Below are 14,490 nucleotides of genomic sequence, written 5' to 3' on the forward strand. Positions count from 1 at the left end.
AACACCGACGTCACTCTTCACCGCTTCTCAAAGGACCCCAAGCGGGAATGCTTTCCACGTACCGAGCCACCGGCTCTTGCTCAAACTCTGTTCAAGGTCCCCTTTGCCAGGAAACCAATGGCTGTCGCCAAAATCGCCAACACGAGGCAGTCCACCCCGTCGGGTCCTCGCTCCCAGAGAGTCGGAATATTCACGCTCATCTCCACCATGCTGGGCGCAAACCTAAGCTGTGAAGCCTTCTCAGCCAAGGTTACGCCCTTCCCTAACCCTCCGAGCCTCTTTTCCGCCCTGTTTGGTGCCTCGTATGCCATGTACCTGATACTTGGGGGCTTCTCGGTGCACACCCTCTGCGCCAATCTCTCGGCGATCGACCCAACAGCGCCGTGAACCGAACAATGTTTGTCTAGCGAAACGCTATTTGCCCACGCCCTTCTTCGCTTTCGCCTTCGCCTTTCGCCGTGCCCTTTTGGACAATGCTTCGGGAAGTGGCACCACCGGCCTTGCCTAATGAGGTGACTTACGATGCCTCATCCGGCAGTGTTCTAGAAGCCAACGACCTTCCATACCTGATTGCAAGATATTGCACGCCTCTCCACCTATTTGAGTTTCAACATGTTCAACTTACCGACTTTCTGGGCTACCCAAAAGAGTCACCGCCAGTTCAAGTTGGCACAGGGGTCCAAGAACCCGGTTCTGGATCGCGCAGAGAGGGTCCTGTGTCTGTTGGGAATGGCGTCACACTCAAGAAATCAGGAGAGATGGAGATGGAGGCCGTTCGCTGCCGTGTTTCATGTTGCAACGTCGCCGTAACGACGGCTTTACCAAGCCTAGGTGGAAGACCAAAGCGCTTTAAGACTGCTACAACAGGCAAGGCAACAAAGAAATGGCAGAGCTAGCGCTGCCCGTTTGGTCAACGGCATCATGAGACGTTCCCAAAGAGGCGGCCTCTCCCCATCCCCATGTGGAACACAAAGGGAGAGTCGACTCTAGGCCCGGCCAAACGGTCAATAATCGAACCCATCCCGTAACGCCTCTGCTGCTATTGTCGTTGGTTCTAAACCTGTGGGCGTGCGGTCCCAGAGCCTTCCTGCATGAGCCCATCGTTTCAAAGTTTGGGCCAGTCTCTTGCCGCGGCAATCCAGGAACCTGCAATGCACGACGCCCCGTGATTGTCCAAAAGAGGAACCATTGACGGTGACCGTCATGATGAGCGAAACCCTGCCGCGACGCATGATGGCCCTTTTGGTCTTCGCTCCTCCCATGGCCTGGATATAAACTTTCAGGCGCAGGCGCCCTCAACGTCCTTTTTCCGGCTCGAGGATGCTGTTTGGGCATTTGTGATAAGGGGCTGTCATCAAGCATTTGCATCAGCGGCTCGCCCACAAACTCTATCCGTTTCCCTTGCGTCCAAAACAGGGTCTCGAGAGGGGTGCTGGTCCAAGCACAACTCCTATTCGGGGTGCTATTACCGCATGATGCTGACACAAGGGCTGCGACTTGTGCAACATGAAGCTATGATGCGTCGCTCCCTCTGAACGAGGCCGTGACGGTGGCGGGACGTTATTGGAGACGGCGCTGTGTTTAACCAGTGCCTTCTGGCCAGTAGCAGCGGCGACTAGAGGAAGCTCCTAGTTGCCCTTCAAAAGGCTTGTCGACGCCTCGGCTCGCGATAGTCGAGGTAGTGCCTCGTCTAGGCTTTTGGCTGTCCTATTGCTGAGGGCAATGGGAAATGATCAACACTTGTGGAAGAGACTGAGCCGTCGGTTAGGTCAAAACACATACGAGGCACGCCGCACTCGATATCAAACGCTCTACCGGCATCCCATTCCTCTCGAGACCGTGCAGATCCCCCGCTATGATCACCGCGATTATTCCATAAGAGCATTACCCGTGGCGAAGCTATTGCCATGATATGCAGGCACATGTGACAGCTGTCTGCATCTGTTGCGGTGTGCATCTGCGGTCATCTCGGGTCCGAGCTGCGAGTCTACAGCGTTCCAGCCCGGTGCCATCGACCCTCCTTCAGCGGCTATCAGGCGCAAAAGCTCCGAGGGCTCCTGTAAGCGAGATGGAACGCCTGGAAAGCTTCGCAGACCAAATTGTTTGGCCGGTGCCACTTTCTGTGTTCTGCTCAGAATCACCCGATTTTTCGGTGCCGTGGGTGTTCTAGACGCGTTCCAAGACGTGACTTAGGGTTGGGCGGGCCCCGGGTCCCGTGATGAACGGGGGCGGCGTAACGGCGGGGCTGCCGCCGCCGATGTGGACTCGGCCGGAGCCCAAGGTTCGGGGGTCAGTCCTCGGAGGAGGTCCGGATTTGAGCTTGTGGTGTGCGCACGAGCAAACGCCTCCAAAGAAGCAAGTGTCTAGAGAGGAGGGCCAGTTTACTGCCAAAGTCCATGTCGATCAATGCGATGCGACGGTGATGTGGTATAAAGTTAGGCAACTGTCCGGATTCGGTCGAGGGGGCTTACACTTGGACGTTGATGATAGTGCCAGGTGGGTTGCAATTGCTCACAATGACAATTGTAACGAGGCCTCGTGGTGGAAATATCGCAAGATACACGTCATTGTGCGGATTTGACATGATGTGTAAACTCATTCTTGGAATGTCTGAAACCAATTGAGAAGTAAACTTGAGATAGACAGTTGTCACGTGTTGTTAGAGTGTGATGCCCAACCCGCCTCACCCTACCAATCATGCCAAATATGGCATCTCAGTAAAGCCAAAAGACAAAGGTTGGTAGTTATAGAGCGAGCAGGGTCAGCTGGGGCAGAAACAGTCCCAAGTCCAACGGCTGGAATCGCATTCACCATGACATTCATCATTGACAAGTAATTTAACCTCATAGCATGCCCAAGGGTAGATCAAGGCAACTCAGTCAGAGAGATACAATTTTACACACAATCAAGCCATCATGCAATGACATTCATCATCACTGGCAGGATTCAAAGTATGGGCATATATCATGTGATTTCATGTATTGCTCTATATGTGGTGCAGTGCTAATAATGTATAACAAATGCCAAAACAACGCTCTGTGGTATTTCTATAATACGACGATTCTTGGTAAATAAAAGGGGTGATGGGTGAGAAGTGAAGTGAAGTGGTCCTGGATGGGAGACAACCCGAGATGCCATGCAAGTCGTGAGCTAAGCCAAAAGAGGTAGTTCCCAGAGAGAAGCCAAAAAAAAAATCATAATCGTGATGACAAGGGGGGGAAAGAAGAAGAGACAAGATTACTACAATTTCGACTCATCAATGCCTCGTCTCGTACAGTAGCGCCAGGCCCCATGTGATGCGGCGGGCGAAAAAAAAGATGAGTTAAAAAAGAGAAAAATGACAAAGGGGGAATCAAGAAGTGTTTCCTGCTTTCTGCCCGCGGGCGGAGAATGCCGTCGGGCCCCATCTCGTGTCAGTGGTCAGAACTTGGTAAGCAAAAACGAAGTCTGGTACCGCCGAGAGTTGATGGGGACGCGTTTTTTTTTTTTTTTTTTTTTCCTTTGGTAGCATGATTTTGTCAAGGCAAAGGCGGCTGCCGGCAGCGGCCAGAGAGTCAGTCCATCGGTCCAGCGCAGAGGCCATGCGACGATAAATGAGTCGTCGTGGCTTCGGCTTGATGGAATGTCTCAGAGTAGTATCGTGAGGTAAGTTGAACATGCTTCGCCGTGTGATGATAGCAAGGTGTGATATAGTGGCAAGTCGAATGCACTGTATGTGATGCGTGAGAACCAGCACCAGCAACCAGTCAAGCCAAGTCAAGGTCAAGGATCCCCTTCAGGGCTGAAGGTGAAGGTGAAGTGAAGTGAGGGCGGGGGCATGATGTGCGCCCAGGCTCATTGCCAGCAGCGCCGTCGCAAGAAACCTTGGGACGATGCGACGACACGGCCACGAGTCAAGAAGGCGTGGGGCAGGCGGAGAGTCCTGACGAGCAGCTGAGACAACCATTCGCTGTGTCTCTGTCGAGTCGAGGAAACAAAAAGCCCAGGGGTGACATGATCAGCCTCCAGCTTTCTCTTCAAGGGGAGACCCCCGTATGAGGGTCCGTGAGACGACACGACCGAGGAACCCGTGGTTTCGCAGCCCAGCCCTGTGAGAGATTGAAGGAAGGGAGCCGCAGGAAAAAGTAATCAGCCATCGGGACCAGGGCAAGAAAAGGGCCCCCAAAACCAAAACCAACCCAAAAGCGAGGGCACCCCTGTCCCTCCAAAAAAGGCAAATGTCGTCAGGGACGCTTGGGACTGGGGCCACACGACACGGACGGCGGGGCGCCATGCGGATGATGCGGTGGCAGCCCCACTCAACGAACGGGCCCGGGAACCGGGGGTCTGCCGTGCAAGTGCAAGTGCTTGGTTCCATGAAGGGGGGGAGGGTCCAGGACAAGACAGTAAGTTCAGTAGCCGCGGAGTAGAGAGAGCATCAAACAGGGTTCTTTCTGGCAGTGCTCTCTCACACTCCGCGCTACAGTGCCATGACTCCGCTCCGCATGACTTGGTAGTGCTGTGTAATAAGTCATGAGAGGTTGGCGCGCAAATTAGTAACAGACCAGACGTGTCTGTTCCGTCCGTCCTATTGCCGCGGATATCCTCTGTTCTGCGTTTTGTTGTCTTGGCAGCCCACTATCCTCATCCTCCATAGTGGGGGTTGCTTTTTGTCTGCGGCCTGCGGTGAAACTAGCTTGAGCCCTTAGGTTTCAGCTATCGCTTCTTGGCCATCGTGGACGTGGCAGGCAACCAGAAAGTCGGGCATGAATTCCTAGGGAGGTTGGACTGGATGGCTTGTGGCGGCGGAGGCGAGCAGGGTGGTGGTTGAGTTGGCGGCGTTGGTGTATAACAGGTGCATGTGGCGGGTGATATAGACGGCCGAGGCGTCATATGGTTGAGCAACAAGAAAAAAAGCAGGTTGAATCGTTTTGGGTCCTCAAAATGGGCCGGTTATGCAAGAACAAGTTCGTGAAAAAGGAGCGCAGTAGCGCACGGGATGGGGAGGGTTGCCATGTGTAGACGGGATCCTAGCGGGCGATCAAGCGTGGGTGTTGTCCCAGTATCGCTTCCGGGCCTTCACCGCCGTCTTATCACCGGTAAACCGGTGCTGGAAGAAGTTGAAGACGGCAAACTCGTCTCTGGTCATGACGTACGAGTCGGGATGGGCCTGGACCTTGGCCCAGATCTGGGCGAGGGCGACCTCGAGGATCTTGCTGATGGTTGGGTCTGAGGAGCCGTCGGGGCTCTCGCGGGCAATCTCGAGGGCCTGGGCGACACTGGCATCCTGCTGGGAGCGGGCGTTGACGGCGGCAGCGGCGGCCATGGCAGCGGTGGTCGCCGAGTCGAGGGTTGGCGGAGGGCTGATGTTGGCAAAGTTGAAGTAGGGGATCTCGGGGTGAGGGTGCTGTCGTGGCGAAGAGTCGGAACGGTAGGGCATATAGTAGTAAGGCTGCTGGGACTGGAATTCCTGGGGGGCGATGGACAACATGGTAGGACTTGTATGTCTAATATAAGCCGGCGAGGAGGATGGGGTTGGGGTTGATGCAGGCGAGTCGCGCATGTATCAGCGAGATTTCCAGGCTAGGAGCTGGAAATAGAGCCGTGCAAAGAAGTGGGGAGACAGGATGGGAGGATGGGGAAGGGGAGGGGGGCGGCGAGTGGCTCGGGTGGGTTGACAGGCTGTGATGATGATGATGATGCCTGCTCGAGATCTGGGACAACGTCTCAAGTGGATCGAAGTACGACAGGGGGCACGAGGGAAAAGGATAATTTGGATGGGCGGGCTCTGTCCGGCTCGGGGATTTTGAGTTGGCGGATGTCTTACACCGACACCAGCACACCAAAATGAGGATAGGATGGCGATGCTTTGGAGGCTTGGGGCTTGGAGGACGAGGGTCCTGATCCTGGTCCTGGTTCTGGTCCCGGTCGTTGATCCTGGTCGATTTCTCTGTAGCCCTGGTTCAAGGCCTTGCCCTTGCTCTGTTCTGGGTGTCTTTTTCCTTTCTCGTCTGGTTGATTGGTGACGAGGGGCAGCAGGGATGGAGCTTTTTGTACGAGCGGGTCGTTTTGTGTGTGCGTGTATATCCGTATGTGTGTGTGTGTATTGTGTAGTGTAGACAGAGGTTGATGATTGTCGTTGGGCAGATGATGTAAACAAAAAGTCCAAAATGTTTCCAAATGACAAGGATGCCGGGGAACGATGCAGATCAATTGCGCAGCAGAAAAGGACGAGCGAGCACTGGTGAAGATGCTATGCTATGCTGATGCTGATGCTGATGCTGGTCGAAGGTGATGAGGATAGCTCAAGCGAGTGCTGACCCAGGAGTTCGGAGCAAACGGCTTTGTTTTATACCCAGCATAACGACTGACCCAAGAACCAGCATGACGGAACGGGGTCTCGGCTTCAGGAGCGACAAGCTCCCAACCGTCGAGCTTGTAGTGCCGGCACAAAACAACTTACTTTGTCGTCTACCTCTTGCCTCTTCCTCTCTCTTCGTCCACCCTTCACCGCGTCGCCAGCGTAGAGTCTCTGGCCCTATGCCGCTGGCTTTTCCACTTTTTTTTTCTCCTGAGCCGCCGCCTCCGCCGCCATAGGTCATCACCATCGCCGCCCCGGGGCGCGAGGTTTGACCGCAGGGGCGTGCGTGTGTGTACGCGCCTGTGTGTGAATAGACGCTCTTCCCAAAGTGGTGCAAAGCGGAATGGCGCAGAGGGGGCAGCAGGATGGAGAATGGGAGAGAATAGAAAAAAAAGGGACCACAATCAAATCAAACCAGGGGGTGCGACGCAAAGTCAAATTCACAGGCCCAAGGTCGTGAGTACAAGTCTCGGGGAACTTTGGGTGTATGATGGACAGTTTTGGTCTGTTTTTGAGTTTGGATTTCTCCTTCGGGCGTAAAGGGAGTGTCACCAACAGCCCGTGGGGCCTGGAAAGGGTATTGGGCCAGCCAAACAAGGCCTACACCACAAGATTCTGCTCCGTACCGTATGTACGCGCGCGCAACAGGAGGGCGGGCCCAGTGAGAGGGAAAAGCGACGATGCCAAAGTCTATTTGCACCGGGCGGCCAGATCAACAAGCTTCAAGCTTGGCCCCCCATGAGATGAGCCCTGGTTTGGTCCGGCCTGACCCGGTCCTGTGAGGCATTCTTTGTGGTCCAGCACATGAAGAAAGGGTGCGAAACGAACAGCAAAGCCCCCCCCTTGTCGGGGTAGATCTGCTCGGGATCTGAAGGGGGAAACGGTGGCGCGAAACAACACGCTTCGCATCTCTGACCCGCCTGGGATATCTCGATAAAGCAGTCACCGGTTCCTCTTTTGGTGACACGGGCTGTCGACAAGCAGAAAGCAGCCGCCATGACAGTTGTGGCGGCATGGAGCAGGATGACGACGGCATTGTGTCGCTCCCCGTGCCGGGCTTCATTCAACATTAACGTTTGAACGCGAGAGCTTTGATGTGTGATTCGGAGGTCCAACACGGAGATGGTGGAGGCCGGAGACTGCTTGTTCCGTATAATGGTCCGGAGGACATGCTAGTCAGACAGGCAGAGCAAGGATGAGAGTCGCCGAGAAATGCGAGCAATGTCTCAGGTCCCATCCCATGGAAGCTTTCTGTGTGCTGTGCGCTGCTTTTTTTTTTTCTTCGAACCTTTTGCGTTGGATTCTGACGTTGCCTGAATCAGATAGTCCCCGTGGGGCAGAAAGAGAGAAGTCGGGAGAAGGAGTGGGATCCATCGCGGCAGAAGAGCGGGATGCCGACAGCCTCACAGCGATGGGGCCAATCACGCCTTCCTCATAAGTCTGCAGCGCAGCAGGGCAGGGCAGGTATGGACACCTCAGAACTCGCAAAGGGCAGGCGCAGGCGCACGTACACGCACACGCATACGCACATGCACACGCACAGAGTGAATAGTGGATAACTGTGAATAGGTCGCTGCTTCCAACTTTGTGCACCGACCGGTGCATCTCAGAAGGAGCGAACCACACGGCCTGAAGGAGCGACGCCAGCGCAGTGGCCGCCCTGGTCGACCGCGATAGACTTTGGTACCACCTGGGTCCCTAACCTCCGTCAGGCAGGATGCTCCCTTTGATTTTCCAATACTGGGGCGGCCTGGGGGCGGCCTCGGCTGTCCTCCATCTCGTTCTTCGCTTTGGCGGCAACGCTTTTTGTTGTGTGCGCCTTTTGTGTCATTATTCAATCTGTGGCCGACACCGCAGACGGGGCCTAGGCTGAGGAGCGGGCGCAACAAAGCCCTACAGGTTGCGTCTCGTGAGAACCTCGTACGCCAGATTCAGGTCTCCGGCGTCGTGTTCCAAGCTGGCCTGGATGACGCCTCCTGTTTTGTGAAGCACCCTCGGACTCGACATCACAGCCTCCCTGCTTCTTCCGGACGCCTGCAAATCTGTTGGTCGAGGACACAAGCATCCAACTGCCCTGCTCATCCTCAATCCTCCATCTCGACATGGTCCATGCCCAAGGGCGTCCCTATTCACAACGGCCACCAGACCCTCGAATATGTCTTCTAGGCGTCCTTTGGCGACAAGCCCAATGACTCCAATGCTTCTGGCTTCGTTCTGGCCCCATATTCCCCATGCCGTTCTGAGCTGTGGCTCACTTTGAGTGCCTTCTCCTATTGATACCATTCCTGACCTCCACTATTCTCAAGGTGATATTTCAAGCTTCTATTCTCGACCAATTATACACCCAACAATCAACCGGCACCCAACATGAAGAGGTTTCCCGATTCTGCCGATTATACATAGCACCCCGGTCTCGTGTCACCCCGGACGTTCAAGGGTACTGATTTGGAGAGCCCTGGATAGTCACGTCAGGTCGAATCGACGTGGAAACGAAGACGGGATTGCGGTGCCAGCCATGCCTATCAGAGACATCGTAGACATTGGCAGCTTGACAAGCTCTTTTCCCATGTGCATGCCCGATGATGACCGCGGAAATGCGATGCAACCCTCTGACGCAGGCGCCTGTAGCCCGGAGAGTCACGACCGTTCATCACAAAAAGTCTGTCTGTCTGCATGCACAGAGAGAGAGGTAGACAGAGAGACAGAGAGACAGCCGGCCAACGCAGACCACCTGCCGGCCCTGATGCCGGAGTCCTCTGGGGCCCTCCGGTGACGGGTCTCCATCACGACCCGAAATGGGGCTAAAGCCGGTTGATTGAGCAGAAGAATGCGCCGAACTGTTGGCTCGCGGGACAGTGCAGAAATAAACTCGGCGCTTTGGACTCTGCCCCTGTTTGCGACATACATGCATGCATATTGTCTTGCTTCTTGGTGTTGAAGACTGGGGCCGTATTGTTGACCGGCCGGAATTCAAAACCGATTTGCGCCGGGACTCCGATTCATTAGGCTCACACGCTCCGACCCTCCGTCCGACGCGGCGGCCTACAACGGGTGTAGTCGTCTGCACTTCTACTCGTGTTCTACCGTCCAACAGACCAAACGTGTTTCGCCTCAAAGTCTAAATCTCAGTCATCCACCACAACTGGTCGAACACGTCTTTGTTTCCCCCATCATCTCCATTCACGCACGACTTGATTTGGTTGTTTGTCTAGCACATTGTCTCACCGACTCGATTCTTGCCTTCCTTTTTGTCGGCGTCTCGGTCACGCGGCCTCCTCGACGATATGGGCGCTTGCCCACCTAGCCTGGTGCTATATCGAACTACAGGTCCTGGTGGTAATTAGGTGGCTAGGTAGTTACCTGCGACTCTCTCTATCCGTACTTGGTCGGTGCCTTGCTTGCTGGCTCGTCTCGTCGTTCGAGTCAGCCCCACGTCACGATCCCCAAGAGTCAGAAAAACGTCCCGCGCTGGACCCAGTTCAGGTGGCATTGGACCCGTTCGACCATTTCTTCCACGAGGAATCTAGGGTCGATTTAGCCGCTGGGTCTGTACGTGTTCCAAAGCCTCCCGAGTCGTTCTCCCTGACCCAGTCTTGTCTTGGAACAGTCCAACGAACGGCCAGCCTAAGGGCTCTCTCAGGGGCCCGGGGGCTTCTAGGTTCTTGAGGCTCCACGGACGCCATCACTTACCGCTTGTTTGCCGCGAGCGAACCTGACCTGTGCCTGTTTCGGGTCTGAATCTTGAGCTCGCTTGGTCCCCATCGTCAAGTCAACACCATGATACTAGGACCCATCTCCCCCGGGCAGGATTCCCAGCTTTTTGGGTACAATCGAGGCACAGTTGTGGGCTGGTCGTATCCGGTCCTATCCCGTTGCTGCTGCGCTGGCCCACCTCGCTTGGTATTGTTGCCGCCCAGGGTTCAATCATGGTAATCACACTATCAACCTTGTCGTGTACTTTGCACGTGGGGACATCTCCAGACTCCGTGAAGCCGGGAGTGTGTGCCTGTGATGGTGACTTGCAGGAGAGCACCCACTCGTGCCTCAGCGCCAAGGCCTTGGGCCTCCGACCGTCACCATCTGGCACTATTTCCATTTCCATCTCCATGCCTGGCTAGGTATCCCATCCCATATCACACGCGACCCTCCGTTGCCGACCCGCGAGGCGACCAACAACGACGTGTGCATAATGCTTAGTATCACGCCAGGGAAATCACCGCAGATCGGCATGTGTTGATCGTTTTTCGTTCGCCGATGCGGATGGACGCATACATCTACACCTACATATGCACATGTATTCATCGCTTGCTTGCTGCTTGGCCGCTCCGCGGTGACCCATTCCGCCCTCGAATCCAGTCTTTAACCCGATTGGACAAACAGTCGAGTTCCTGCGAATTGCGTGTGGGGATGCTTGTCGGCTGGCCGGTGCGCTCATGCAGCGCCTGCTGCAGTCGATAATCCATGCTGATGATTGTCAAGGTGTCAAGGTGTCAAAGTCACGAAACAGTCAATGCCAACCTGGAAGCCCGGGACGGTGGGCATCCATCAAGAGCGAGCGACATGCCGCGTAGCTTAGGTGAGGTCCTATTGCACAGCACAACACATCACAGCACATAGGCCATGTCTAAAAACGCCAACGTCGCAAGCCGACCTCACCGGTCGGGTCGCTCTGCGGCTGAGGCAACGGGAGGGAGACTTGACAAGTGACACCTCATACTGATTGAGGCAGAATTGATTACATGGCGGCGTCATTTATGCCCATGCTTGCAGTTGCTGGCCGAACTGAGAGGAACCCGGACTATTTGGCCATGGTCGGCCATGGGGCTCACTCATCTCGTCCGCCTGGCCTTGACGATGTTACAGCTGGCTACCCAGCTAGCTACAGTAGGTGAGTCCGGATGGGATGCTGACCTGACTAGGTAGGCTCCCACTTCCCACATGGTCTTTTGGCCTGATCCTTGAGTCTGACGCTCCTTTTAGTTCCTGACGTCTAGTCGCAATTTCCACGAACCGTCCGCCAATGGCCTGGCCTGTCCGCCGCCGCTTCACCTCGAAACTCTATTCTCACGCGCCAACGAATGTCGCTCTGGGGCAAACTCGTCATCGACAGTCCAAAACTAGAGCAAACAGAAAAGAAGCCAAAATAAAAAGAAAGTAAAAAGAGAAAAATGAAAAAAGAAAAGAAAAAAATTCAGTTATGCCTTTTGTCAGCACGTTGCCAAGCCTTTTGTCCTATTGTCGCCTCAACCTTTTTCTTGTGCCGTTGAACCGGTCAAGCCCATCGAAACTTCTACTCGCTCGTTAAAGCCGACCGCAGTTAGGGTCGGCCGACGCCCTTGTCGCTACCATGCACAGTAGCACGCTTTCAACGTCTCAGCCCTCGGGAACCTCGTGCGATCCTTGGAAGTCTAAACGGCACGACGGGCCTGAGAAGCAAAAAAGAAGACAGAGCAAAAAACTCATGATGAACAACACGGTGACTCGCGTGCGTTTGGCCCCTCTTGCAATGGAGCGGAGCCCACCCAACCCCTTGTGGACTCGCGGAGCCGCCTTTTGGCGTCGATTTCCCTCGTGGTCATGATCAGTTTTGTGAATCTGTATCCGTATTTCCAATCTGGCCAATGCTTTGCATGGATGCTTCGCCTCGATGGGTCAGAGCGGCGAGCAGCGCATGGCATGGATGGGATGGGATGGGATGGATGACACCCTTTTCATCCCTTGCCTTCCTTCCAAGTCTCCACTTCACCAGGCACCCCCTTCGAAACATGGATCCATGGATCCTAGGATCCAAAACTTGGGCCGTTATTCCCGACTGATAAGCCCGATGCCAGGACGGGATAGAACCCTCGGTTCTTGAGTGGACAGGCAGGGCAGGCAGTGACGGAAGCCAGAACGTCCGGGGCCGGGGCCAAGTGAAATGCCTAGGCTGGATGATCTCGAGCCAATCCTATCCCGTCTCCACTTCCTTCGACGGACGGGTTTCCTTCCAGTCCTTTCCAGAGCCCCGACCGAACAGGGACGGGACCGTAAAGTTCCATCTCGGTCCCCAGCCCGAAGCGCAAACATGAGTCGTCCGTCCGTCTAAGGCCAAAGGATAATCCCCTTCTCCCGGAGCTTCTATGGAGTCACGTCGCGTCGCGTCCTCGCCTTTCCAAAACGGCTTTTACACACCTTCTACGCCCGACGTTGTATCCTACCCCTGTCGGTGAAGGTCTTGGCTTTTCGAGGCTGAGTTGAGGGTTTCAGCCGCCAACTGAGACCGTGGTGAGAAGCAGGGGTTAGTCGGGGACATTCCATCCAGCCAAACGTTGCAGATTAACAGTGGCTGGCCTCAATCAATCGGTGAGCTCCCTTTGGGTGCATTCTGCTCAGGGGGACTGATCTGCGCTATTGCTCGGTTAGCCGCTGGATCGGGGGTCCTCGCATGTGAATTGCTTCGTCCCATTCCAGCCGAAGGATCCATTCATCCATGCATGGTAGCTGGGTTGCTGGGTCGCCTTGTCGCTTCGGTTGCCGCTGACCTCGCGAATGCAGCCAAGCTGAGGGAGTAAAAGCCTCGCGATACTGGTGGTCTGATGTCCCGAGACCTGCTCAAAATAGACGGGGCGGTCCGTTTTACCGCAAGTCACATTTTCACTTTCCGGTGACTGAGGCGAGCGGCTTGAGCAACTGTGGGATCATTCAATATCTTACAACGAGTCTACTCCGTACCACTGCAGTGAACACTCTGGAAATCTAAACTAAGGTAACAGCTACAAATACAAGACTCGTAAAAGAGCCATAGGGTAGGTAGAAAATGGTGCGGTAATGTGTGGGGTGTTTCAACCAAGTGCTACTCGGCTGCTCTGGGCAAGCTTGGTCGGCTTCTAGTTTCAGACTTCTAGATCGTCATGACTTCCAACCTTCTCTTAGTCTAACCGCTCTTCTTTCCTATCTTCCAGCCCCATGACCGAAGCACCTTGACGACCTTGGGCGTGACGGCTGCCGTCAGCGGCACCCGGAAGACGATAAAACTCTTGTGGATGGCGTAGGCCAGCGCCAGCTGAGTCGCTAGGCCTACCGGAGGAAATCGAGTCGTTAGCCTTTGGAACGAAGTCTCTTCCAAGCGCTCTTCATCTCCACTCAACAAAGAGCCGTAACCTTCACTCCCCCAAGCGCCCAGGAACAGGAAGAACAAGGGAGGGGGGAATACTCACTAGCATCGGCGGCGCGATTCCGCTCCTGGGCCTTCTCGACGCTCCAGGTAGCCATCTCCATCTTGTCGCTAATATCGTCATCGCCAAGCGCCTGCACCTCGGCCTTCTTGAACGACTGCCAGTACTCGTGCCATGTCTCCCGAACTGAGTCGGGAATCATGGCCTTGACCGACGACACGACGTAATGCTCGACCTTGCCTAAATCAGTCGGCGCACGTTAGCCATCTGGTTCAACAACACAGCACGCACGCACGCCCACACACGCCTCAACGGGTAAAACGTGAGTCTGCGGCGGCAAGTTTTCTCTCACCGATCGTCTCTGCCCCCACGATCCTAACGAAAAGGAAGCAAAAGGGGAAATCCAAAACGCTCAGCCCCAGGTAGACGCCAACCGTTGCCCAGCCGTAGTCCTTGGTGAGCTTCTTGAGCCGGGCGGTCAGCGTCATGGGCTTCTCGGCATCGCTGGCGACTGGGCCCTTGGCTCCCTTGCGGCGCGCCGTGAACCGGAACCCGCGCCTCAGAAGGCCCTGCATCATGCCTGGCGTTGTCGTTGAGCCAGTTCCGAACCGGGTGCTTCGCAGCCGCGCCAGCATGCTCTCCCACGAAGCCGTCTTTAACCGCCAGAGCTGACGGGAGGCCTTGTCTCCCGACTGCGAGGTGAAGAACCTCCTCCAGGCGCCCTTCCAGGCTGCCTGGTCAAAGGTTCGAAGCGGCGCGCGCACGCCGCGGAGAGGTTGTCGCAACATGATTCTAAAAGAGACTTGGTTTTCGCAGAGCGCTGCAGTCCAGCTAAAGGCACAGACCGGTATCCTTCTCAGCCGTTCCTGTTGAAGTGGGCGTATTCGAGAAATTCGTGATGCGACCTCGGAGACTGGACGGACGAGAGGGGCGAATAAGTCAAAGTTGCCGGGACTTTCGGATCTAAAGTGTCGCTTTCTGGGAGTCGTGGAGAGG

At 55.3% G+C, this 14,490-nt stretch overlaps 2 protein-coding genes across 2 annotated transcripts; both read right to left on the bottom strand.

The window, feature by feature from the left end:
* Nucleotides 1-5,020: 5,020 nt before the first annotated feature.
* Nucleotides 5,021-5,470, bottom strand: NCS57_00735100 (uncharacterized protein; the record flags this gene model as incomplete). The annotated part of the gene is made up of 1 exon (XM_053057205.1): nt 5,021-5,470. The coding sequence occupies one exon, from the start codon at nt 5,468-5,470 to the stop codon at nt 5,021-5,023; it is 450 nt and encodes a 149-aa protein (XP_052913400.1).
* A 7,783-nt stretch (nt 5,471-13,253) lies between these two features.
* On the bottom strand, nt 13,254-14,282 carry NCS57_00735200 (DUF1279 domain-containing protein; the record flags this gene model as incomplete). Its single annotated transcript, XM_053057206.1, has 3 exons — nt 13,254-13,396; nt 13,537-13,734; nt 13,847-14,282. The coding sequence occupies 3 exons, from the start codon at nt 14,280-14,282 to the stop codon at nt 13,254-13,256; spliced, it is 777 nt and encodes a 258-aa protein (XP_052913401.1).
* Between the last annotated feature and the right edge of the window lie 208 nt (nt 14,283-14,490).

Source organism: Fusarium keratoplasticum, chromosome 5 (assembly GCF_025433545.1).
Source record: "Fusarium keratoplasticum isolate Fu6.1 chromosome 5, whole genome shotgun sequence".
Classification (NCBI taxonomy): domain Eukaryota; kingdom Fungi; phylum Ascomycota; class Sordariomycetes; order Hypocreales; family Nectriaceae; genus Fusarium; species Fusarium keratoplasticum.